The sequence below is a fragment of the Clavelina lepadiformis genome, chromosome 8, assembly GCF_947623445.1.
Source record: "Clavelina lepadiformis chromosome 8, kaClaLepa1.1, whole genome shotgun sequence".
NCBI classification, from domain to species: Eukaryota; Metazoa; Chordata; class Ascidiacea; order Aplousobranchia; family Clavelinidae; genus Clavelina; species Clavelina lepadiformis.
In genome coordinates this window covers 13,666,977-13,690,996 of record NC_135247.1, presented here as the reverse complement: position 1 = coordinate 13,690,996, position 24,020 = coordinate 13,666,977, and the positions used below count along the sequence as shown (strand labels likewise).

At 35.2% G+C, this 24,020-nt stretch overlaps 3 protein-coding genes across 6 annotated transcripts; all 3 read right to left on the bottom strand.

Annotated features, from left to right (window-relative positions):
* Nucleotides 1–40: 40 nt before the first annotated feature.
* On the bottom strand, nucleotides 41–1,592 carry LOC143468960 (uncharacterized). The gene is made up of 3 exons (XM_076966449.1): nucleotides 1,440–1,592; nucleotides 1,208–1,359; nucleotides 41–281 (listed from the first exon to the last, which is right to left on the bottom strand). The coding sequence occupies exons 1-3, from the start codon at nucleotides 1,471–1,473 to the stop codon at nucleotides 96–98; spliced, it is 372 nt and encodes a 123-aa protein (XP_076822564.1). The 5' UTR covers nucleotides 1,474–1,592; the 3' UTR covers nucleotides 41–95.
* A 4,617-nt stretch (nucleotides 1,593–6,209) lies between these two features.
* On the bottom strand, nucleotides 6,210–16,567 carry LOC143468957 (alpha-1,3-mannosyl-glycoprotein 2-beta-N-acetylglucosaminyltransferase-like). Its single transcript, XM_076966447.1, has 6 exons — nucleotides 16,361–16,567; nucleotides 15,576–15,716; nucleotides 12,745–12,912; nucleotides 11,352–11,459; nucleotides 9,065–9,298; nucleotides 6,210–8,306 (listed from the first exon to the last, which is right to left on the bottom strand). The coding sequence occupies exons 1-6, from the start codon at nucleotides 16,517–16,519 to the stop codon at nucleotides 7,791–7,793; spliced, it is 1,326 nt and encodes a 441-aa protein (XP_076822562.1). The 5' UTR covers nucleotides 16,520–16,567; the 3' UTR covers nucleotides 6,210–7,790.
* Nucleotides 16,568–18,167: 1,600 nt separating this feature from the next.
* On the bottom strand, nucleotides 18,168–23,798 carry LOC143469832 (uncharacterized). Of its 4 annotated transcripts, XM_076967675.1 has the most exons (4): nucleotides 21,287–22,422; nucleotides 21,044–21,165; nucleotides 19,318–20,107; nucleotides 18,168–19,134 (listed from the first exon to the last, which is right to left on the bottom strand). In XM_076967675.1, exons 3-4 carry the CDS (start codon nucleotides 19,402–19,404, stop codon nucleotides 18,655–18,657), a joined length of 567 nt encoding a protein of 188 aa, XP_076823790.1. In that variant the 5' UTR covers nucleotides 19,405–20,107; nucleotides 21,044–21,165; nucleotides 21,287–22,422; the 3' UTR covers nucleotides 18,168–18,654. The 4 variants fall into 4 exon arrangements, with proteins under 4 accessions (XP_076823790.1, XP_076823788.1, XP_076823787.1 ...); XM_076967673.1 differs by lacking the exons at nucleotides 18,168–19,134; nucleotides 21,287–22,422 and adding an exon at nucleotides 23,696–23,798 and having other exon boundaries at nucleotides 19,407–20,107; XM_076967672.1 differs by lacking the exon at nucleotides 18,168–19,134 and having other exon boundaries at nucleotides 19,407–20,107.
* Between the last annotated feature and the right edge of the window lie 222 nt (nucleotides 23,799–24,020).

The following is a 24,020-nucleotide window of genomic DNA, read 5'->3' as shown; positions in this document are numbered from 1 at the left end:
CTGTTAGCAAAATTCACACCAGCACAGTTAAATTCTAAAAAAAGGGATAGATAGATTTGTATTAAACAAGCGCCGACAAATTACAATAAAACAATTCAGTCTGTTGTAACAATGACAGGATGATCTTCTTCTCCTACGTTCGGAGGAAACACTTGATCCAACAAAAAGTCCATGTCTGGTTTGTCTGTAATGCTCAAAGTCAATCTCTGCTTGAAATACTTCTTCGATTTATCATAGTTTTCCATAAGCATCTCGTAATGTTCTTTCCGGTCTGTGATAATCTAATAACAAAGGTTTTCAATGAAGTGGAGCTAAACCATAACAGCATTGCTGGAATGTGTTTTAGGATTGTGCTGTCACAAAAATTATTCCAGTTTGAGCAAACATGAATAGCATTTTGACTAACGAATGTTGGTGAATACAGTGCTTCCTCGATTATCCGTACCTCGTATGTATGACATTTGATTATTATTCAACCACCTGATGAAATAATACTGCAAAACAAACACTCAGTAACAGTGAAGGCTACTGCAGCTATAGCTATACATTTTTTTAAACTCTTAGATAGCTTCGTATTCAAAAGGTATTGTGTAACGCAAAAGAATTGTTTTATCTGTGAAATACATGAATTCTGCTTTTTTGCTTTCCACTCAAATTTCTTAAAACGTCCCAACTAGGACCAACCAGATAATTTAATCGAGGAAGCACTGTACTGGATATGCATACCAAATATTATCAATTCCACATTCTTTTCTAAACTATAATATGATATAATCTCTGTATAATAATCTAATAGTTCATATATTCAGTAGATGGCATTCAGTGAAATATATTTTGTCCTGGACAGTGTTTTTGCCAATAGCCCAACACACCATAAAATTTCTCGAAAAACTTCAATATTTTAGGAATATGTATTATGCTGTATTCGACTTGTCTTCACAGTTCGATCAGTGCAGCTGCTGCAGCTATGTTCACAAACGTTTTTACTATTTTATTTTTGCTTAAAGATAGTCAAAATATTATGCACAGACAGTAACATACTTAGCAATTTAAGTTTGTGTTTGCATTGGTCCATATTAAACAAACCAGTAACATGTTTACATGCTTTTAGAAGTTAAGTTGCATTTTTGTTAAAGGTATTAAATTTATTAAAAGCATAATTAAATAATATCACTTTCAGTTATCCTGTTTGTCAATCCACACTTACATCGTAAAAAAGTATACCAGCTCCAACAAAACAACCGATGTTCTTCCAGTGCTGAATTCTGGCAACAGGTACATCAGAAAGTTTCGGCTTATACCCCATTTGTTTCGCAAACTCACTGATCCCTCTACGCTGTGTCATAGATTTTAAAACATCTGCAAAACAAAATAAGCATAAAGTAACGGCAAACACGATAATTATAAAAAATTACCGTCAAATAAAGAGATTAGCTTACTTGAAAAACGTTGCAAGCTTCTTCCCATAAGCATTTCTGCAGGTTTATAACAGCATAAATGCTGTTTTACAATACAGATAACAATATTACTCAATTAATGACAAACCCTGATTCATCAAAATATCTATAGAAATATATATAATTAACGGCTGGATAGTTGAGTGGTTATAGCGCTGGGTGTGCTTGCAGTTGCTTCCATTGTAATGCTTTTGGGCAAGTCGTTTACAGCATGCTTCATTTGAAGAAGTTGTACCAATACTATAGCTTGAAAAGTGGGGCTCGAGCGAAGAGGAATCATTGTCAAGTTTTAGTCGCGTTACAGTTGTGTTATGAACATTTCATCGGTGCTTTCTGTGTAAGCTTATCATAGGTTGGACGTATAAAGCAAAACTCTCATTTGATGTTCTAAGAGTATTTAACTGTTAAGCGTGTTCATATTTTGTTATCGTCGGCAATACATTTATTGTTACCCCAGATCATGCTCACATGTGACGTCATTTCAGACAGCTTTGTATACATTGCGACTTGAACCTTTACAGGCATTTTAAGAAATAAATTTGTTAAAGATCCAACAAATCTTTCAGTTAGCAGTTTTCGCGACAGTCACTATCGTTATTTAAAATGTTTGACATAAACATCAGTATCAACAAAATCAATCTTTATGTGCAGTAGTGCTAAAAAACACCAAAACTGTGTGTGAACTGCTTGCTTGAGTCCGACGAAGACAGTGAGATACTTCCTACCTCAATGTCAAAATTCATTATTTGGTACAGAATCCCTAGCTTTGGCAACATCAAAACATTTCACCATGTTTGTTTTAAAAACACTACCTGTTGCGGACAAAACTAAAAAAAAATAGGCAGAATAGGTGTATATACACTATGACCAGACCCGAAAGTATAAGCAGCGTCCAACAGAAAATAATAAATACTCCGGTTAAAAGTTTGCTTGAAAAAATGTTTTTGACATAGGCACACTCAATATTGTTTTCCGTGAACTCTTACGGTTAATTTCCATGGCACACTTTAGGCGAGTAATTTTGCAGTTGCTTACTTGAATCGAATTTCTATGCAATTAATTTTCATTTCATTTAAAAATTGAGTAAGTGAGACTGTACATTACTGTGTCACTGCACATTTCAATTAGAACTAAACATTTTTGTGTGGCCACAGTTGTCATTTTTAGCACACGCAAGATACCACTGAAAATGGCCATACTCCGCAGTCTGGTGGCCCCGAGTATTATTTCTTTTTACAGTGCAGAAGTGTGGACGCACAAAAACGTTGTTACTAAAGGCGTAATAATTGTCTTCTAATGAGGTACACCACTACCGACCTATATACCAGCTCCCATTTCTGTCTAAAGTGCTGGAGCGAGTATGTCCGCTCAAGTTCATTGACACCTGAAAGACCAAGCACTCTTTGACACATACTAATCTGACTATTACACCACCCGTTCTATCGAGACAGCGTTGATCTGTGTCACCAATGATATTAATTATAAACACGTGAAAATTGGATGAGCGCTATTATAATAGATTCTTCAGTCCAGTTCACAGTTCATCAAGCCCAATCATTAGTGTGTTTAGGCAAGTTGGGGTCATTCAGCCATGCCTTATCACAAACCCAATTTTTGGGCCATACGCGGTTTTACATTTTTAGTCCTTTTCGTTCATCATATTTTCGTGTTAGCGACTCCTTATCGACTATAAATTTTGGATTTTTTCATACTATTAAAACTCCAGGTTTAGTGTTATAAATCAAATACTATAGTTAAGAACAGGAGAAATTTAAACAAGGCAGGCTGCATGTCGTTCTGATAAGTGTTGGGAGTACTTAAGAATTCCAACCAAGCAAATTGAGCGAGCATTGCCATTGCTGATAATCAGTTTTTCACTGTTTAATCGAGTTGTATATGGTAATATGGCACAATATTAACTTTATTATTGAAATGAGGGAAGTTTTTGCACGACTAAAACCCAGCGATAATTGAGCCCTAGTTACCAAACTTGCCACAGTTTTTTATTGTTTTTTTTAGGCAGCCACTATATACCCGAAAAAAATTGTGCCTTCGAAGCTATTTCTTACAGTTTTTTGTTAACCTAACGTAAATGTTATATCATAGCAACCTAAACCTAACCTAAGTTCACTTTCTCATAGAACTATAACTTCAATAAAAGCTTAAATAGCTAAAATAAACTTTTTACATAATCATTCTCCTAACTTAACTGCCAATCTTTCACAACGGGCTGCCTGACCTACTTCGGATGAAATAGTCATCTCTTCTTTGTATAGTATTGCCCGAATTTAGAACTGTCCACTGAACAGGAACAAGTGCTGCTAATGCCTTGCACAAGGGTATAGCGCCACTCGGTATCAAACATGGGACATGAGCCACATTTACTGCAAGGCTAGTGGTCGAACCACTTGGCTAAAGAGCTAGTACATTTCATTTCGAGAAGTTTTTGAGGCGTAAAACCGCAAAACTTTGCCTTCTATGCATTTAAACGTTTTGGGCAACTGTTGAGGGAGGCAAATTAGACCAATATAAAAATTAGATGGAGTTTTTAAAAATGTTGGCCTTTTTCAAAGCAATCTTAAAATCGAGCTGCTCTGGGTGAATTTTGTAGCCTTGTAGGCAAAACACAGGGCCAGTGGGCTTCATTTTTAAGAGTTAATTGTAAAAAGTCCGGGTGCAGCAAGCACCGTGTTTATAAATCTTGAGGGTGCAGTTGCCATGCTTTCCACTATGTCAGACAAGGAATGGCGATCCCTCCCTTTTTTAAGTTTTCTCATTTCACCTCACTTCACCATTCATTTCACTTCCTATAAATGCGAAGGTGAACTCCCTTGACTGTACGACGGACTGACTTAACAAAAAAAATATATCATAAACTAATAGCCAGCCATATAGCATGAGCTGTTAGCATATATAGCTGTTAGCATGAGACCGACCGACAAGGTCATTCGACGTAAGCAGTGCTGGAGCGTGATTCTCATAACTCTTCTGTTCCGTTCTTACCTTACGTCATCTGACGTTTTATGTTGACAATACATTATATTATATCATAAACTAATGGTATACTAAGGAATGACAATAAGAGCACTCCACTGAACCGCAGCAAGCGTAGTTAACCCAGACTGCAGAGCATGGCAAGAGCATACCCGATTTTTTTTATAACGGCATCGCACGTACACCGCGGCAAACCAGTGTCTCCAAAAATCCCAAGGTGTCAGTGAAAACTGGCATACTTTGCAGTCCAGGCGTTAATGCCTTACCCAAGGGCATCACAAAGGTTTGGCGCCACTGGGTATCGAAACGGAAGCTGCCCCGCCAGCGTTCAATGACTAACACATATCACAAAGCTGCACACGCACAAAAAATTTCGGACTCCCTGTCAAATGCTAGAGTAGACCCTTACTATATACTCAAACCATGCCGTCATTTAGGCTCGGCCTAGCCTAATTGCGCATTTCTGCACCAGACATTTTTTTTTTCTTTAAAAGCGGGCAAGAAAGTTACAATTTCCATGAAATAAAAAGTCATGCAACTAAAATACAAAAGAATAGAATTGTAATGACTTGAGTCATTGAAGTTTTGCAAAAATTGAACCACTTATATAAGACTTAATTCTAGGCCTGATTTCTCATCGCTCGAGCCTTAAATTTTTCTTTCATCCAAACATACGCCTATTAAAACTTAGTGAATGACTATTTTACCGGAAAATGATTAAAGTAGCTCGAAAATCGCACTCGTTTTACCACTTTTTAGCCACACAACTTGAGAAAATAGGCATTCGGTGACCGTTTCCGGCTTCCCGTTCATACAAGCTCAGTTATCGCACTTCGGTGACCCCTGGCGTTTGACCAAAGGCTATTTCGGCGTTTCCTGAAGTTGAATTTGGGTATCTGGAAAAAAAACTTCGCTTTCGGTTCCGCAAGTAAATGTTTTTATCATTGTTTCCGTAAACTCTGTTGATTTTAGACGCATTTTAATTTTTTTACGTTTACCAAAGTGGTAAGTTTTCAGACGTTGGATAGCCGAAAAAAAAAAATAGAAAAAACCTTTCACAGAAGCTATATTGCCAAGCTTTTCGTTAAAAACATAAAACGACAGCCAACCTAAGCGCCTTTCTTTATTTACGGGTTGCGTGCTACTTACGGAGAAATAGTCATTCTGTTTCGAAGAAATAGGTCTGTAATTAATATAGGATATAACGGACCCTGCTCCAAGTGCAATTTTTTCCGATAAAGGCTACTATAAGTAAAAACGTTAGTGAAATTACTCCTTGCATTTTATATTAAAAAACAACAACAAACGCTATAATTGGCATTAAGGTTTCATTAAAATGAACTTCCGAAAATCATACCGGTAGGCCTATTTCTTAAAATGTTTTAGTAATCACTAAGTACCGGGACCAACAGAAATTTTTTGAAAAAAAATAATTCGGTACAGGGGTTCGACTGCGTTTTCCTTAAGTACCGCAGTGCAGTAATTAGGTGGTATAGTACCGTTCAAACCCCATTTACCATCATACCGAGCTCGTCTTTTGTGCAAGTTCCGGTGGATACCAATTTTTCATTTGATTACAAAGAATTTCTTCAGGGTACCTTCATGGCTACAGTTTACTCAACTGACCACGTTGTTAGCAAAAAATGGACTCGCTTGGGGCTCTCCTTGGATAACTACTTCTGGATTTTCAAAGCTTCTTATGATGCCATCTGCTTTTCATTGTGTTGTTGACGGCCAGTGCAAATTTTCCTCCCAGGATTTTCGCACAACATATCTTTTAATTACGGCGGTAGCAACAGTAATCGGTCAAAAAACACAATCAAAGATAAAGCAGTCATTATATCTCAATATAAATATACTCAGTTTAATGTGGCGCAATAACATTAGATTGCAAGCAGTTCCATGTATACTACACCGGTCTTTCTGCGTGAGTAAAGCAACATAAGTGGTGCGTCAGCATGACGTGTAAATATGCTAAGTCGTCAGTGAAATGCATTTGGTTTAATTGCACAAAGGAATAGTAAGCGGAAGGTAACATGTGATCAACAAGAGAACTCTGTCAAGGCGCTCCTTTCGAAAAGCGGAGGCCTACGTGCTTTACTTTTCCATAAACAAAACAAGTGTTCCTTTTGTAACAACACAAAAATAAATTAATTTTTTTCACGGAAAGACAGAATGCTGAAAATATAGATAATCCGAAATAAAATACTTCCCACCTAAAACAGTGTAGTTTAGGGTTGCCATACGTCAGGATTTTCCCTGACATGTCAGGGAATTTAGTGTTTCAATCTGCGTCAGGGAGAAATGCTAAAATGTACTTAAAAGTCCGGGATTTTTTAGAATTGTATTTTACTTCAAGTTTTTCTAGGTTGCCACCTTTTTTCAAATTTTTTCTAGGTCACGAACATTCTCAGCTCGTCAAAAAGCTGTCAGCAACTCGTTTACGCCGTGACTTGTTTACTACCTTTTAACATAAGATTTTTAAAAAAGAGATAAGATGACCATTGATAGAATGAAAGGAATTTCAACACTTCAGTACAAAGTATGTTTTGTGGAAAATTTTATGTGTTTTTGAAGTCTAACAAGAGCTTGTTGAAACAAATCAGATCTTCGGAAAAGTACGATTGGTATGAGGGAGAGTAGAGTATTATTCATAAACTGTTATACGTTCATTACTTGTAAATCCCTTGGAGCATATTTTGTAAAAATTGTGCTAATTTTCGTTTTCATAAATTTTACTATATAGAAGAAAACTTGCATTTGTGTATTGCAATGCAACATTTCTTTGCTGTTTATGTATTGTGTCGTGTTTATCACAAAAGCAATGGCGGCAATGTACTTTGGCAATATTATAAAGTTGATCAATGCAACTGAGGTACGTTTGTCAAGGATTGTGCATTATAAAATATGGTAACCCTAGTGTAGTTACATAACCTTTGGCAACATACACATTGTGTTGTTTTTTTGCCATTGAATGTGGAGAGCGAAAACTATGGTGCTAACCTCTTGGTGTACATGTCAAATAAGCAATACGCTCCCAAACATTCAGCCAACGGGAAAAAATGGCTAATGGTGGAAGGTTAGCACGGCCACCAAACCCAAAACATATCATATCAAGATAGTACGCATAAAACAGATAGGAAGAGCAGAACTATGAACAACGTTAACTCAATAACGTTGAATATTAATTATTATCAAACAATCGGTGGACCAAACTTCCTACTGAACTATTCAATTTAAAAAAGTAGCTCATGCCTTGACGGTACCATATCGTAACATAGAAAACCGGAAGCATTATTGGCATGGAGTAGCTTTCGGGGGAAGCATTCAAAGGGAGTGCTATCTTGGGTTATAACCACTCCAAGGCTGCTTTGGGGCAATGTAAATTCGCCGAGAGTGATGGATAACGGTTACAACGCCATGGTAGGCTGTCCGTGCTACACCGGCTTTAAAATCTTCCATCACGCCTAAAATCTTTGCACAGTTTACAAAAGATGATGTATCAATATATTCTAGTCTTAAAGTGCTGCTTGGGGGAAAGGTTTGAGTCTGAAGACTTTGAAGAGATATTAAAGGTGACTTGTAGACCTTTTTCAAAAACTCTTTGTCGTACTTGACTTTATTTAGGTAAGATAGGTCAACGTCGGCCCAGTCTACAACCACACTGTTGAGTATGATATGTTTCAAATGCTTCTCATAAAACTGACCATTGCTGACACCGATTTTACCAAACGTTTTGGTTCTAGATATTTCCGGTCTAATGCATGCTCTTTCTTTTCGCTGACTAGGTTCACGCACCCAATCGTCCCAATAAGCAGATGGCCACTTTTCCTTCCATTCCATCCAGGTTGATTTCTGTAATTACACAAAATTTACATTTAAAAACTATGACCACGAGTTAAACGTTAATTACTTAATACACATGGCATTGTGCACCTGGTACATAGCGGTAATGTAAAAATAACTGGTTGCTAAACAATATTCAAGACTTGCAAGGCAAAAAATTCGAGTCTACTAAAAAACATTTGCACCATGATTATACTACCGTACAGTACTCGTTCTACTGTTATTACTACCTCCTAACGCCCAATAACTACAATTACATATTCTTAAGGCATATGCAGTGTAAGACATGAGCGCCTACTTGGAGGGGCCCCACACTCAGGAATTTTTCCAGCAAATCTTTAAGATGATTTAAAATTTAGCAGTCTTGGAAAACAAGATTAATTTGGATTAGCCAACTCAAGCACTCAACTTACAAAAATTTAGCAATAACGCATATAATGGTAAATTGCCTGATGTGATAGCAAAATTAAAAAAAATTATTGGCTGGATGTTCTGTTAACCTTTTAATTCCTTTTGATATATATCACATCATTTTTGATTTTGTCCGGGTTTTCGTTTACAGATGAATGCTGGAGGTTAAGATCATCCGACAAATGCGACTTTAACAAACTAATAATTTAATGGATGTGACCAAGTGCAACACCCAAAATGTTTAATAAACAGTTTTGAAACTACTGTATAAGCAAAGCCAAATTTTTACAAAATGTTGTAAAATAATCGATAACACTGTACATGAAAAAATGTTCAAAACACATAGTTTGCCTTGCCTTTAGCATCCATCCAAGTCCTGGAAAAAAATCTGAACGATATAAGATGTTATTTCCACTTTCATCTATCAGACCTTGTTTTCCATTATCGTTCCAAGCAGACACACAATACAAGGATTGATCTTTCATAAATAGATCATACAAGGCAAAAAAGTAGGAGAAAAAATCTGGAGATATTTCCAAATCATCTTCAACAATAATCAGAGTTTCAGCAGAGGAAAAGTGTTGGAACACCTAGAATTAACCAAAATTCTCATCTAAAATGATTAGGATTTTTATCTACAGTAGTAACAGTAGTCTCATTGCAATCATCAAATATTTTTCTAAATAAAAAAAAACTTTTCTTTAAAAAAACTTTATATACTTCATACCGAAAAAAGTAGGTAAAGGGCCTGTAGTACCATTTTGAGCAGTTTTAAAACGGCAACCCGGCGATTGTGACGAAGGTCGCATGCAAGACGTCACTATAGAAAAAGTATCAATGGTTCCGGTCCAGTGCGCACGCGACCTCAAATTGTGAATGTTTGCTGTTGTTATGGCGTGTGCGGAGTGTAGATTCAGGCTAAAGTTGACGTTTTGTGTTGGTTCAAAGTTAAGGCTTTTTGGCTGATTTTTTGGAAAAATACAAGGAAAAAAGTTGTTAAAAAGTTGAAGCATTTGGTGTGAGAATTCCAGATAGGAGAATTTGCTCAAAATACTGCGTTAAGTCCTTTTGTCCTACATCTCGGCGGATACAAAAACTCAGCCAGGTGACCGGGCTTGTTTAGAAGCAAATTCAAATTGAAATATGGTACTTTGCATTGTTTTAGATAGGGCTTCGGATGGGCCTACAGGCCCTAAAGCACCAGTAAGCATAAAAAATGTCCCATTCATTCTTTTTTATGTCTACCTAAAGCAGAAAGGGAATTTGTTTTCTGTTCTGAAGATATATGCACTGCAATGGTATCAGAAATGAGAATATTGTGTCTTTGCATTAACTAGCAGTATAAAGCCAAAAAAGCCTTCGTTATTTTTTGCAATAACACATTTTTGATTTCGATGTTGAAAATTCTTTAAAAATCTTTTTAGAGTTAAGATGACACAAAGCCAAACCTGAATGGGTGAATAAATATTCTTTGTTGAACAAATGAACTCAATGTGACCAAATGACATTAAACTCTCATTTAATTACATTTTTTCAAAACAAAGCAAACTATTCAAAAAAGCTAGTGTGTCATATTAAAAGCCATATCGGACAACATATTTGTGACCAGTGAAACTTAACTGTTTGGGGAAACAAATATATTCGAAATTCGTTCAAGTGGAACTACATAATTTTTGTGGCAGCAAGTCCTTAATATTCTTGCATAAATTGCTATCGTGTAATGGCAACGCAGTAAGGCATCGCACCCAAGTCACATTATAGTGAGCCAAATGCTCCAACAGTTCCATGAGCAAGCTGACAAGAAATTTTTGGACAAATTCTCCTAACCTATTTGTTAGATAGGCCCAGGGTAAGTCTGATGTGATAACGGTGAACGAATGGGTTATATCTAAACTCCAAACAGTACAGTTGTGTCCATAAATTACAATAATTCATGCCAGCATAACCAATATGAGTTCAATATTCATTGAAGTGGTATTAACATTGAAGCTGCAGCACATTGTACTGTGTTGCTGTAGTGTGATTATTAGCAAATCATCATAACGGAATTAAATTAGAGATAAAAGCAAATGTAATTATATAATAATTCATTCAGTATAAAATAATAAGGTGGTACTATTCACCCTCTTAACATCTCTCTTCTGTACTCATTTGGCATGTTTCGATCATTCAGGTTCGAGTTGAGTTGTATGTGATAATATTATGAGGTGTATTATGTTAAATATGATGTCACTCAGGGTGTATTTTGTATTAGCTACTGCCTACCAGCTACAATGGCAATTCTAAGACACAGATGCCAGTGAAGCAGTCAATACTTGAGTCTTACAATTATCAGCATATATCCTAACCCTCTGGTAAAGTATTTGTAAGAGTTAGATAATATTGGGCTGTTGCTATACAGGCTGACAGACAGAAAAACATAAAATGGTAATGAAAACAAAACCTACTTGGCAGACATAATTCATATCGACATGAAATTTGCAATGATAGCAAAACTACATCAAACGCTAGGTATACAAGACAATAGTTATGGTAGCTAAAAATAGGACTGAGTAATATAACTTGGCAAACACAGACTACTTTGATTACAGACCACAACAAGATACTACAATTACGCAAAAATCTGTAAGCTATAAGTCATACTTGTGATATAGCCCATTTATAATGAGAGGAAATTTTGTAGTATCCCATCATGTGTCTTTGTTTGCTAGGTAAATTGACTGGTTCATCAGGGTGTTTGAAATGAGAAATCTAGAAAATAATGAAGTTGGAACAATAACTTGAAATTGATAAAATACTAAGAATTAAATACAAGGCAGCTGGAAAAAAAGTATATATAGTTTAGCCAGATCAGGATTTTTTCACAAAAGCCCAGTGTATCTGGCTAGCGTTACAAGTTTTTAAAATGAAATTCATCTCCTACTATCATCTAATTATATTGTGCACAACACATGTGGTCAATTGAGGAATAGCCTTGGGGAGATTATTGGCTTTTTCAAAGTGTATATTTTGTTGTTTTGGTATAGTATTTAATACTGTACCTGTTAATAGATTGCACCAGCAAAACATGTCAGTATAATTACCAAGGAGGCAAGACGTCGCAGAAAAATATTACAGCTAAAGTTAACTTATCACAGTCGCAAATTTTGCAAATACTGAAGACACTAGATAAGCTTCCAAAAATTCATAGCAACTAAATCAATGCATCCTGAAAACGAGTGAAGAATAGTTCTCAAAAAGACGTGCAAGAACCTGAATAGGTGTTGATCAGCTGGTTCACTCAAGGGCTTCAAATAAGCAGCCCAATTATCCAACAAAAAGTTAAAAATTTAGGCCAAAACATTTTTGTAGCAAAACAAGATTTGAAGATATGATAGTAGTAGGCCAATAATAGATATACACTTCAATCCTTGTCTTAGTCGGGTTGAGCGAAGGTGAGGGCAGCAGGGCACTGTTTTTATGCGGCAACATAGCGACAATTCCGGTATTCTGTACTATTTCAGAAAAGTAGTTTGGTACATTTTGTACAGCGGATCCTGTTGCAAGTGCAATTTTTGTCAATATTATGATCCCACATAAGGTTACTTCAGGTCCAAAAAATATGTGAACACACTCTTTGTGATTTTATTGGACATATTTAGATTACAAAAAGAACAAAAAGTACTAAAATTGGCACTGTGTTTCAATTAAAATGAAAATTTAAAAAACTTATTTCACAAAACCTTGAAGTAATCATTTTAAAAGTACAGAAAGTACCGATATCGTTACTGAAAAAGTACCGCAATACAGTACGTCGGTACTATAATACCTCGGTACTGCCCACCTCTGAATATAAGCGATTGGTAAATGCAACCATACCCAAAATATATATCAAAAAAACTTTTGAAAAAACAAAGTTTAATACTATGTGTAAAGCTGCACTTAAGTACAACTTGCATTGCACGATTACACACATCAACAAATTAATTGTCACAAAATCACTAGCACAGTAATTTGGACAAATTTTAGCTTGTTTCAAGACAACTACTTTTCTCACCTGCTGACCGTATGTCTGTATAACATTTGTCGTTTCTTGGTGATTCCCATCTTGACTTACAACAATTGGAAAGTCTGCATTAACAGTTTTTTTATATTTCAACAGCAGATCCAAGCAACGAGAAACTGAAGGACGATTATAAACAAGTACAAGCACAGGGATTGTAACCTGAAACAATAAATTACAGCATCTTAAAAACTTTCTTGGCAGCAATCTGACTTTTGATGTATGTATAGTGTGAAACCGTTAATAATGTGCAACAATTAATGCAAAACCAGATGTAACAAGATTAATAACAGGGCATCAAAAAATAAAAAGTCTAAACAACATATAAAGTTCGCCAGTAATGTGACAAACCCCCTAATAAAGTTAATCTGCATTGCACGGGTTAACAAAACTAAAGAAGTCCTTATTTTCACTAGTGGGCTAGCATCTTTTACTATGGTTACTGTGTTGAGCGGCAACATGGAAACATTAATTTTTCAGAGTGAAAGCTACTGGTGTCATCAATCATAACCAAGTAAATATGACTAATCGTCGATTAAGTGACAAAGTATATACGCTACAACTAAACTGTTGGGTCTATAGAAATAACAGCATGCATAAAAGTAGTAGGTAAATTGACGTTTTTAATAAAAATAAAAGAATATATGGTCTCTTATGGTTAATTTCAATCTAGTAACACGAGCTTTTGCAAGCTTGAGCTTGATTCTTTAGGTGTAACAATCTTTTATACACGTTATATAGTCAAACGTCCTAATTAGGCACACTTTTTTGGAAACTTTCCAATTACAAGTTTGCTTGTGCATCACTTGCAATAAGTCATACTAGGGTGGAAGATGGTACCAACCTACACTTAGTAATAATAAAAGTTCTAAATTGTAATTAGCAATTTGCACTGTGATTTCATTGCGGACCAAAAACATCAAATTAGTAGCACTGGTCCTCAAAACATACGTGGCGGGTATAGATGTTAAAAAAAATGATTCACTCGATTTGCTTAACGAGGCACGTGCGAAATAAATGGGCAGACGATGCACAACTAAATACGATTACGTACAGCTGAACTTCATGATTATTCTCGGTACCTAACTAGCTCAGAAATTAATTACTCACTTTAGTAAATCTGCAACTTTCTTTGTTTGTTACTTCGTAGGCCTACTGCTATTAAGTTGCAATGCCACTTACAGTTCGAATTAAGATTCACTACTTTTTGTTACTATGTAGTACGTTTGGTGAAGATAAAATGTAAATATCGCAAATAGTATTGTCTGCCAACAATAGAATGGTGTGCTGCTAATATGAAAGTCATTATCTGCCTCTTTGAATTTCTTGGCGTGTGGCCTTTTTCAACTTATTCTGTATCAGATGATCTTATTCATGAACCCTTATCGAATTGCGTTGCTTAACCTAATAAAATTGATGAGTACACCAATAGGCTAAGACGATGTTTTTCACATTTTAAGCAATTTATTAAAGTAGTAAAGCATAATGAAGTGAGACGTAACACCTGAGAAAAATTAAAACACATAAGACTTAACGCACTAAAGGCTTTGCCATCCTATTTCCTAGTTTAGTAAGTCCACTTTATTAGGTCTTTGTAGTGGACACGAGTGGAAATGAAACATATTTAACATATAAAATAAAGATTTACATTTTAAAAGACACCAAACAAAAAAAGGAAAAAACTTCAGTCAGGCAAAGAGTCATCTCAAGACCACTCAGGTGACCTGTGTTTTTTTTAATGTGCAAACCACAAAATGCATACCTAATTCAAACGCTCGTTACTGCTTCTGACTCTGCAGAAGATTTAAAAATGTTTTGCTTGTGATCGAAGACTAAGACCCTCCATTACTAAATGACATAAAAACTTTTTCGAATTTACCAGCGTAGAACATCCACAACAAACTTCAGCCAGCCAATGCGAAGCATGTTGTTGGCCTAAAATCAATAACCTGACAAAATACGTTCAGATGAAAATGACCTGTGCGTATTTTTGGTGACAAATCTGTGGGCGCCCGATTTAGGACGTTTGACCATACATGTTCTACAACTGACTTACTGACATTTATCTCATATGGTTTATCATTTATGTTACTCAAATATATTAAGCCGATAATAAGTTTTGGTGAAAGGCAGAAATTCCAAATTCTAATTTTCCAAACTGTTAAATGTAAAATAGTGTCATTTACAGTGAAACTTGTTAAGCTTGTTTGCTCATTCTCAATAATTGTAAATATGTAAATGTAAAAAATCAACATGAAAAGTGGTTGATTTTAAATGAAACTGAAAAAAAAAATTAATTTACTAATATATACATGTCTATAATTGCAAGGAATGACATTTTTCATTTGTTTAAATCAGATCTTGCTGGTTCTCACTGCTCAATTTATGATACCAGCTACTCTGTATCCTTTGTTATCAGCTATACACCTCAAGCTATGCTAACAACTTAACTAATTCTTAACAAAATCTTTTCATGCTACCACATGGCATTGTTGAATGAAAAATAAACAAAAGAGTTTATAACAATGTTATCCAAAACAGATGGCATGAAACAGTATATATTGTATATATCTATTGTATTCGTTTTCTACTCGTTCTGTCTCGGACAACAGCAGTTAAAAAATAGCTTGCATATGAACTATAGTCTACGTCAAAATTTTATATATAAATACGCTTTTTTAATACCTAAAAAATATTAGAAACCATCCAACTGTGACGTTTATGCAAACATCATTAATACCAATAAGCTATAAGCTTACGAGCAATGCAATATCGTATGCAAAAATGATCACAGTCACACCCAACAAAAATTCATAATTACATACCCTAGAAGGCAGCTTTTGAGGCTTGATTGCTGTTGGTGTTGTGAGATTCTGTAAGATTTTTGCTTCTTTCGCAATAACCACTTCAAAGTGACGATGTAGTTTGTTCAGAAAGGACTGATTTTCTTTCAAATTTTTTGAAACCTTCACACACAAAACAATAATAAATATTATACCAATGTGTTATTGGCGAATTGAAAACAAACATTGTATGAACAATATATTATATATAATGCTTTCGGGCCTGCCATCTTCCTGTTGTATCGCCTCTCAATCAACACAGTTTCTGTGCCATATATTTATTTATGTGTTCATTTCTTGGTCATTCAGGATAACACCTAATAGGCCTACAATACAGGGTGAGCCCGCAACTACCTATTAGATAGTGAGATGCAATAATTACCTGTCAACCAAGTACATAACATGTAAAGCTGTTTGTCTAGGACCTTAGGTCCTTACTTTATGTATATCTTTCGTTATCCTCAACAATTGTTGTCATTGTCTTGTCATTGTCTTGCATTTCGTTATCAAGCAACTAGCATGGTGAGAATTACGGACAGACATTATAAACTACATGATAATTACATTAGGTAACATGTGATTAGCTCATTGAAGTATAATACCAAAAAATAACACGGCTGTGATGATAGGGAAAAAGGACTGGTAGACTTATACATGATGACTACTCTGCCTCGCATAGCATGTCAATTTTAAAGAGTTTGAAACGCAACACAAAAAAATACGCAACTAATAGTGTCCTATATAATATGTGAAGCAAGTATTCTTACTTTATCCATTTTATTATGAAGGTCTTTAATTTGCTTCACTTGCAATTTTTGAGCATAATCTTCTTGTTCAAGTAATCCATAGAAAAAGGTAAAATAACAAAATACACAAGTGAAAGAAATTATGACAAATATCAGTTTTCTATTAAATGATCCTCTCATAATTTGGATAGAACTTGGTGGTTATGCGCTGTGAAAATAAATTACGTTAATGAAGCTCCTGGCAATCTTGCTTTAGCTAGCTAAAACCTAACCTAGCTAAAACAAAGAAGTTTTTTTTGTTTCAAATGTAAAGGTAAAGAAATATCAATCCAAGTAAAAACATAAAAGAGCAATTATACACCCATAAACATTGAGTAGTTCCATACCAAAAAGCTTTAAAATGAGTAAGTTCAGACACTTATATTTTTCCAAAAAGTTATGGGTAAAGCAGTGCTAATCACCATGTTTTGACCAGCCACAAGATGAAGGTAGAATAGTCTATTTAGGAAATGGACTTTTTCAAAATTTTTATCACCATCTTAACTTGAGATACAAACTTGGAAGAGAATAGCAAGTTTGGCAATTTGACCAAGTTTTATCTACAGGTCGTTAAAAAATTTCTATAACCTTGACATCATTTTATCCGCTTAATGACCATGGATAATATGACTAACTCGCTTTATACAACCATTTTGGTACGGTTTTTAATTGTGTGATATATGAAAAACCTGTCATAATCAAAACTTAATTAAATACCTAAAATCATATTATTTCGAAGCTAATGCAACAATTTTAGACGTTGTTTTGGAGTTTAAAATATTCCTTGTCTGTCTGTCTGTCTTTGTCTGAATTTGAGATTGAGATTTACCGTGAGATGTTAAAGCTGAAATAGAATCTATGATATCTATGTAAAGTATTTAAATCAAAACAAATTTGTCACGGTGCCCTCATTATGATCCAGGCTTGGAAAGATTTAGCATTTAATCATGAAATTTAAGGGGAAACACCGTTATTGTTCAAATAAATTTTATTTTAATATAAAGAATATAACCAAGAATTGAATCCTGCCAATTTTTAACATTTTACCATGAAAGCATTGGATGCTAGAAGCATAAAGAGAAAAAAGTGCTTTCCCAAATGGCGAAATGACAAAATTTCAAAGGCATATACTGTATCTTAAAACCCAGTTAAGCTAGAACGATTAACTTTTTCTGTGTTGTATCAATTCTTTTACCCTATCACATATAAAAAAACCAAAAAATAATCTGAGAGGTAAGGTATTTGAGATGGTTGATTTTTGAAATAAAGACTTAATTCTTGTGGCGAACTTACCGGTACCAAGTAATTTTGAAGCGCTTATCTTGCCGTTTTCTAGCTTTTTAAAATTTTGCCTTGCACATGTTTGTAAATTTTTATTTGACGCCGCTATATTTTCTTGTCCCCAAAAGTGTTACCGATATGTGGCCCTGATCATGTCAATGGCCATACTGATTGACGCGTGTTAGAAGGATCTGGCTTCATTTTTCGTCCCCATTGCGCTTATGACGAAAAATAAAATGATTGATAATGTGATCATAGGTCCATCTATTTTGTGCGTGTGCAGCTATGTACATAAACTACTTGCAGCATTATGAAGCTACGGTAATTGGTTTGTTTTTAGGTGTTGGACGTTCACTTGAAAATGAGAAAAACTATCACTTAATGAGCTTATTTGTTAAGATTGGTAATGTAAGGGAAATATAGTGATGTCCTCCTTTGTTATAACGTTTAGTCTTTACAGTTAATTGTAGGAAATGAAACGTACGGTACCGGTACTAATTACACTGTAAAAAATAAAATCTAATAGTTAGTCAACAAGAGGATAATAATTAGTCTAAAAACGGTGCTTTTTTGTCCCACTTTCATAAGTTTGTTTTGTTGACTAATTATTAGCCGCAATTGAAGGCTAGCTATTAGTCATTTCCACTGATTATTAGTCGTATTTGTTGACTAATTTTTAAATTCAATTTAACACTAATTACAAGTCACATTTCATTCAATCAATAAATGGTGGATATTTACATGGTACACAACCACTACAGGTGGAAATTTCAGTACAAATGTAGTCAGAAATGTTATTTTATTGACATTCCTTTTATACATTATTAATTTGAATATATACACAAATACATTGTTGAAAACATTATTTATCATGATGAATACATGCATTACAAAGAAATTGAATACTGCTGAAAACATTATCATGATGAACACATACATCAAAGAAATAGTACATTGTTGAACACATTTTCATGGATACATAGTGAAACACATTATCACTGAAACAGCGACTTATATTTTCTATTGCAAGGAGTTTTTCCCACACCAAAAACATGGTGCTCCAATGCTTGATAAGCAAGCTTGGCTTGCACTGGATAAGCTAAATTTAACAGATAATATGTTGCTAGCAAATACACCATGCCTTGGAATGCATTTGCCTTTCCTATCTCAACAAAAGGTTTCCTGTCAATGCAAATGCTACATTGCATTTCCAGGTCGTCTTTATTTCCCAAACAAAGTAAAAACGGTTGGTCATGAGATTTTTTTAAACTTTCCAAAAGTCCGAAAGGGGTAAATAAAAAAATGTAACTTTCCTCAACATCCAACTTGGCTACAACATTTTTCATGTACTCGAAACTGTGTGGGTCTCCACCTCCTACAGTGCATTTAGAAGAGAAAGCTTCCCAATTCTTTTTTGAATCCGCCCACAGAGTGTCTGTTGTTCTTTTAGTTGCTGCTGCATATTCCTCAATGCACTGCAAGTAAAAAGAAGCACAGCTTTACTTTTCAAAGCAAACTACACAAAAAACCTTAGTAATCGTTACTACAAATGAATTTACCATATCCAGACAATAAATGTGTATTGTCTCAGTATATGTAATAGCATGGTACGTGAAACTTAAAACTTTCAGTGACACAAAATTAATAAATTGAATTACCTTTTCTGGATGTTGCCCATACTCAGGGTATTTTTTAAGCACTTCTTCTACACTGTTATTACAACAAAGATGCTTTATTTCCGACATCCTATCATTTCTCTCATCCTCCCACTTTTTCTGTTGAGTTGCATCTACCTGCGACACATTCTTGGACAACTTTCTTTTTTTTTGGCGATTTGGGTTTGGTATTATGAATTCCCAAAACTAACGTTGCTTTTGAAAATTGGTTGTGAATTCGTTTGCGCACGGCAGCCATTAGTGCTGCCCAGGGCTGGTCTCCATTGCAAGTTAGGACCGGGTATTCTGTGATCAAGTTTCTTGCTATTATAACTTGTTCACTCTTGGTTGGTTTTTTTTGTAGTCTGATTGTAGTGTTTTCTTCTATTTTTTTAACTATATATACAAACTGAGAATGTTTCAGGTCCTCTTTTTTCACAGTTTTAAGAAAATGTTTTTCGATATCTGTAAAGGGGAAGTGAGTCCCTAAGCTGCCTGGATACGGTTGCATATTCCATATGTTCTGCTGTGGTTGTGCTTTCACCGATGTGAATGTTTTGGAACTGATGGTCTTTTCGTTTGTCTTGAGTCTAGTTTCCAGCAGTGTTGCACTGCTTCTGGGTGGAAAAATGTCATTGGCAACATCTGACACTTCACTTTCAACGTAACTAGGTGTGCTTTCACCCTCAGGAGCTGGAGATGATGTCAGAAAAGTGGAGTAACTGCTTTCAGCTGAAGAATTCAACAGCATGAGACAGCTTTGTCCAAAGATGTCAGAAGTCGATGCATCTTTCTAAAATGAAATACAACAATAGCAACTTAACGAAGTTGGCTAGGCAATTTTACTTATTTAACACACAACAGTGTTGATTTTCTACACAACTAATATTTTGATATTTTAAATTTTAATCAACACGTAAGCTGATGTTATTATTTAATGGAATAAATTAACTTATTTTTTATTACATGACACTGCAACAAATTTTTAAACTGTATAACCTGATGGCATTGAAACAATTTTGGGGTTTTCGTAGTCCATGCAAATTAAAAATTTGTACAAAAAACTTGTGTTTCGGCTACAAACAAAATATAGTCAGTATTGGTAGGTAGATAGTAGACCATAGTAACAGTATTTAAATTTATTTCTATTCAGCACAACCGTAGTTTCACAGACCCAAAATAAAGAATGTTTACAGGGAATATGTTTAACTTTCACTAGCACCCCCGTGGAAAATATTGGATTCCCATTTTAGTGAAACTGTGAGACTATGAACATTGAACGAAGCGCATGAATATTGCTCTTTTTGTGTGACATCTCAAAACTGGTAATGCAAACAAGCTGCATACATTTTCCAACTGCGAACAACCACAGAGAAAACAATTAGCAATGGCAACATCTAGAAATCATGTCTAGGCAGGCATGAAATAAACCAACTGATTTTTATTGTGACTACAAAATCTGTAGTCAGACTTACGTCAGTCCAAGGATAAATATTATCACACCATACCATTATCGATATGAGCAAGTTCTTAACGTGACCTTCGCAATGACAATTAAATTATTGATGATGATGATTGGTAATAAAAAATACAAAAATAAACTGAACGTGGGTATGGATGTTATTTGTTCAGTGTTGAACCATAGTACAGCGATACAACTTACCTATGGATATAATGCCAAAGTAGAAAAATGTTTTCAGTATACAACACATGTTCATTGCAAACTTACTTTTTTCTATACATCTGACAAGAATTGTTTCAGTTCTTGTCTTTCTCTGAAGGTTAAGGAAGGAAACTCTTCTTTTATTGTTGCTCCATCAACTGGTAAATCTTCTACTGTTATTCCTGAATCTAATATACAATGTATTACACACAGTTAACAGAGAGCATCAAGGAGTATGGTAAACAAAAAAACAATTGAAGTAAACATAACACATTTGTAGGTTATAAATGTATCATTATATACACTTACATGCATACTGCACATAGGCTCTCAGCCTATATAACAAGCAATATTCGGAAACTTGAATATGTCATTCGCAGACAATTCTGTCGTAAGTTGCTACTGTACTGTATTTTTTATACTGTATTGTCTTAGTTAAGCCTATATAATCTACGTTTTGTAGAAGGTATATTGTGCATAATACTGCACTATACGGTAGCCTACAATATTTTAAGTGGACCAAACGGAAATGTTGGGAACCCAAATTGTAATTCTTGTGACCCTTGTAAGCTACCATAGCACTAGGTTTCCTCTTCCTACAGTTAATGACAAAGATAAACGATTTGATACAAATACATTAAAACTTTAGGGCTTGATCAATGAAACGCTTAGTAAGTGTAAGTCGTGCAAATCTTACCTTGGTCCGACTTTAAATATTATGACACCAATCACACCATACCATAAAATAAAGACTCGATTTCACTGATGACAGTGAAAATCATAAACAATAGAACAAATAACAACTTGTTCTGCAGTGCTGCAATGACTTTCCTCAATACAACAATAAAAACATAAACATGCCATGGTTGGCAAACAACAGTTGTTGTATGTAGGCTAATTGTACAAACTTCGACAAGAAGAACTTCACTATGCTAAATTTATACTTTCATTGTTTTATAGTTTATACAAAAGGACAAAAACAAAACCTGAAAACCGAATTACAACATTTTTTGATATTGACAAACTTGCATTGCATAACATCAACAAGCTAACAGATAGACGGAATTAATTATTATTTTAACGGCACATAAACAATGAGCAAGACGTAATAGAGTACCATCACAATGCCAAGTTTGCTCCAAGTTTCACGACTACAAACTGGGTGAAGTAGTTTAATTAACGGCCGCCCGCCACACTGGCGGTTACCGGCTCCAAGTAAATGTCATCATCGATTGTACACTGTACAGCCTTGAAGCAATTTAAAACCACCTGTTCCTTAAACACACACTTGCTGGTCTGCTTAATTTAGCTTTTCTAACTTATGTTTTTTGGATTTAACTATTTAGGGGTGTAGTGGCCGTTTTAGTTGTTATCACTATCAGTGATTTTTAACTTTTTTAAGCCATTTCGGCTTGTTCACTTTTTCCTGTTCATTGGCGCATGGTAATGAGGGATGGGCCGATACGAACGCAAACCCGAATAGATTCGCCGAATATCGCCTTTATGGAAAGTTCGGGCGAACACGAATACCAAGATGGCGCACCAGAATATAATATTACTTTATAAATTTACTGACTTTCGTAAAAATTGATGATCTAGTTTCCGGACAATGCTAAACTAGAGTCAGCAGCACTTACAATGAAGGTCGTTTTCCTAACGATTTTGCTTTTTCGATCGTCTTTCGAAACAACTATTTTTCGAAAGAAAGCGATTTGTCCATTGATTAAGTCATTTTAGAAGCAAGACTTGACAAATTTTGGAGGAAATTTTATTGTTTGGTCCTAATACGAATAGACTCGGGATTCGTTCGTGTCGACCTTCATGATATTCGGGTTCGCACGAACCCGAATAATTTTCCTCGTGGCACATCCCTAATGGTAATAATAACTGTTTTGATTTTTTCGTCCCGACCGCGCTTTTGAGGAAACATAAAATGACCGATTTCATACTCATAAAAGTATTGGACCTCTAGTTTTCGTTTTTTTATAATGTAGCCTATTACTTAGCGCCAATGTTCCCTCTAAGATGCGGGCGTGCGCAAATGCGCGCTGCTGACACTGTCTCCGTTCACAGAAAATCTGTCCTGCGCACAAGAAAAAAATCCAACCTGAATTGAAAATGAAATAAACGCATAATAATGACGACGCGCATGTCTTATGTTGCTCACAGTGGTCCAAGGGACCGCTCAGGGAGTTAGTGTGTTTGCTGAGACTCGTGAAAAATTAAAGGGAACATTGCTTAGCGCATTGCTTCACAGCTGCATAAATCTTGCGAAATGGGACGAAGATGCCGTGAAATTCAGATAAATCAAAAAAGTTGTTGCGCTAGGTTTACACAAACAATTTTGTTTTCACATTTTTTTTACCAACGTCTGTTGTTTTAAAAGCCCCAAAATAGATTGTTCTGCATTACCGACCAGTATAGCCCCGTATCAACTATTAAAAGATTGGTAAGCAATTTAGGGTGAAGTAGTATCGTTTTACAAGAAAATGGGAGACACAAACTGCAAATACTTCAAACCATTGATTTATAGCTTATGCTCTTTTAGTTCCCAACAAAACCATACCAAACACGAAACTTGAAATAAATTCACGCATGCGGAAATAAGTCAATGATGGAACATTATGATATAATATATACAATTCCAACAAACTGCAGCAGCGCAAATAAGATAAAATATAAAATGAGACTATAAGAGCCCAAACTGTTTTAAAATACCTTTCAGTTCCTTGATGATACGTTCACTCAAACAATTTCTTTTTGCTTCCTCGACAATGTCCATTTTCTTTGCAGTACTGTAACACGCCAAAAACGCACTCTCGTAATTTCTCGCGACACATTCTACAATCTTTGCGAAAAGAGAAACCCTAACTATGACGTAATAAAACCCGAGTTACAAATTTAAAGGTTGGTTCATCCAGCGCGCAAGCACAATCTATCTTTCTTCTTTCATCTAACTTGCGTGTGTAGTGCGCGAGTGTGCTTGTGATGTTCGTTGTATTCCAATGAACAAAGTTGCAGGTTATTAGTGGTCAATGATCAC

What these genes read in the sequence shown, in the direction of transcription:
- LOC143468960 (XM_076966449.1), bottom strand. Translation starts at nt 1,473, where the DNA reads ATGCTTATGGGAAGAAGCTTGCAACGTTTTTCAA. An exon ending in AAGCTTGCAACGTTTTTCAA is followed by an intron (nt 1,360 to 1,439) that starts GTAAGCTAATCT and finishes TTTGTTTTGCAG; the next exon opens with ATGTTTTAAAATCTATGACA. An exon ending in CTGGTATACTTTTTTACGAT is followed by an intron (nt 282 to 1,207) that starts GTAAGTGTGGAT and finishes CTTTGTTATTAG; the next exon opens with ATTATCACAGACCGGAAAGA.
- LOC143468957 (XM_076966447.1), bottom strand. Translation starts at nt 16,519, where the DNA reads ATGAGAGGATCATTTAATAGAAAACTGATATTTGTCATAATTTCTTTC. An exon ending in TTCATAATAAAATGGATAAA is followed by an intron (nt 15,717 to 16,360) that starts GTAAGAATACTT and finishes TTGTGTGTGAAG; the next exon opens with GTTTCAAAAAATTTGAAAGA. An exon ending in ATAAATGGGCTATATCACAA is followed by an intron (nt 9,299 to 11,351) that starts GTATGACTTATA and finishes GGTTAATTCTAG; the next exon opens with GTGTTCCAACACTTTTCCTC.
- LOC143469832 (XM_076967673.1), bottom strand. Translation starts at nt 20,065, where the DNA reads ATGCTGTTGAATTCTTCAGCTGAAAGCAGTTACTCCACTTTTCTGACA.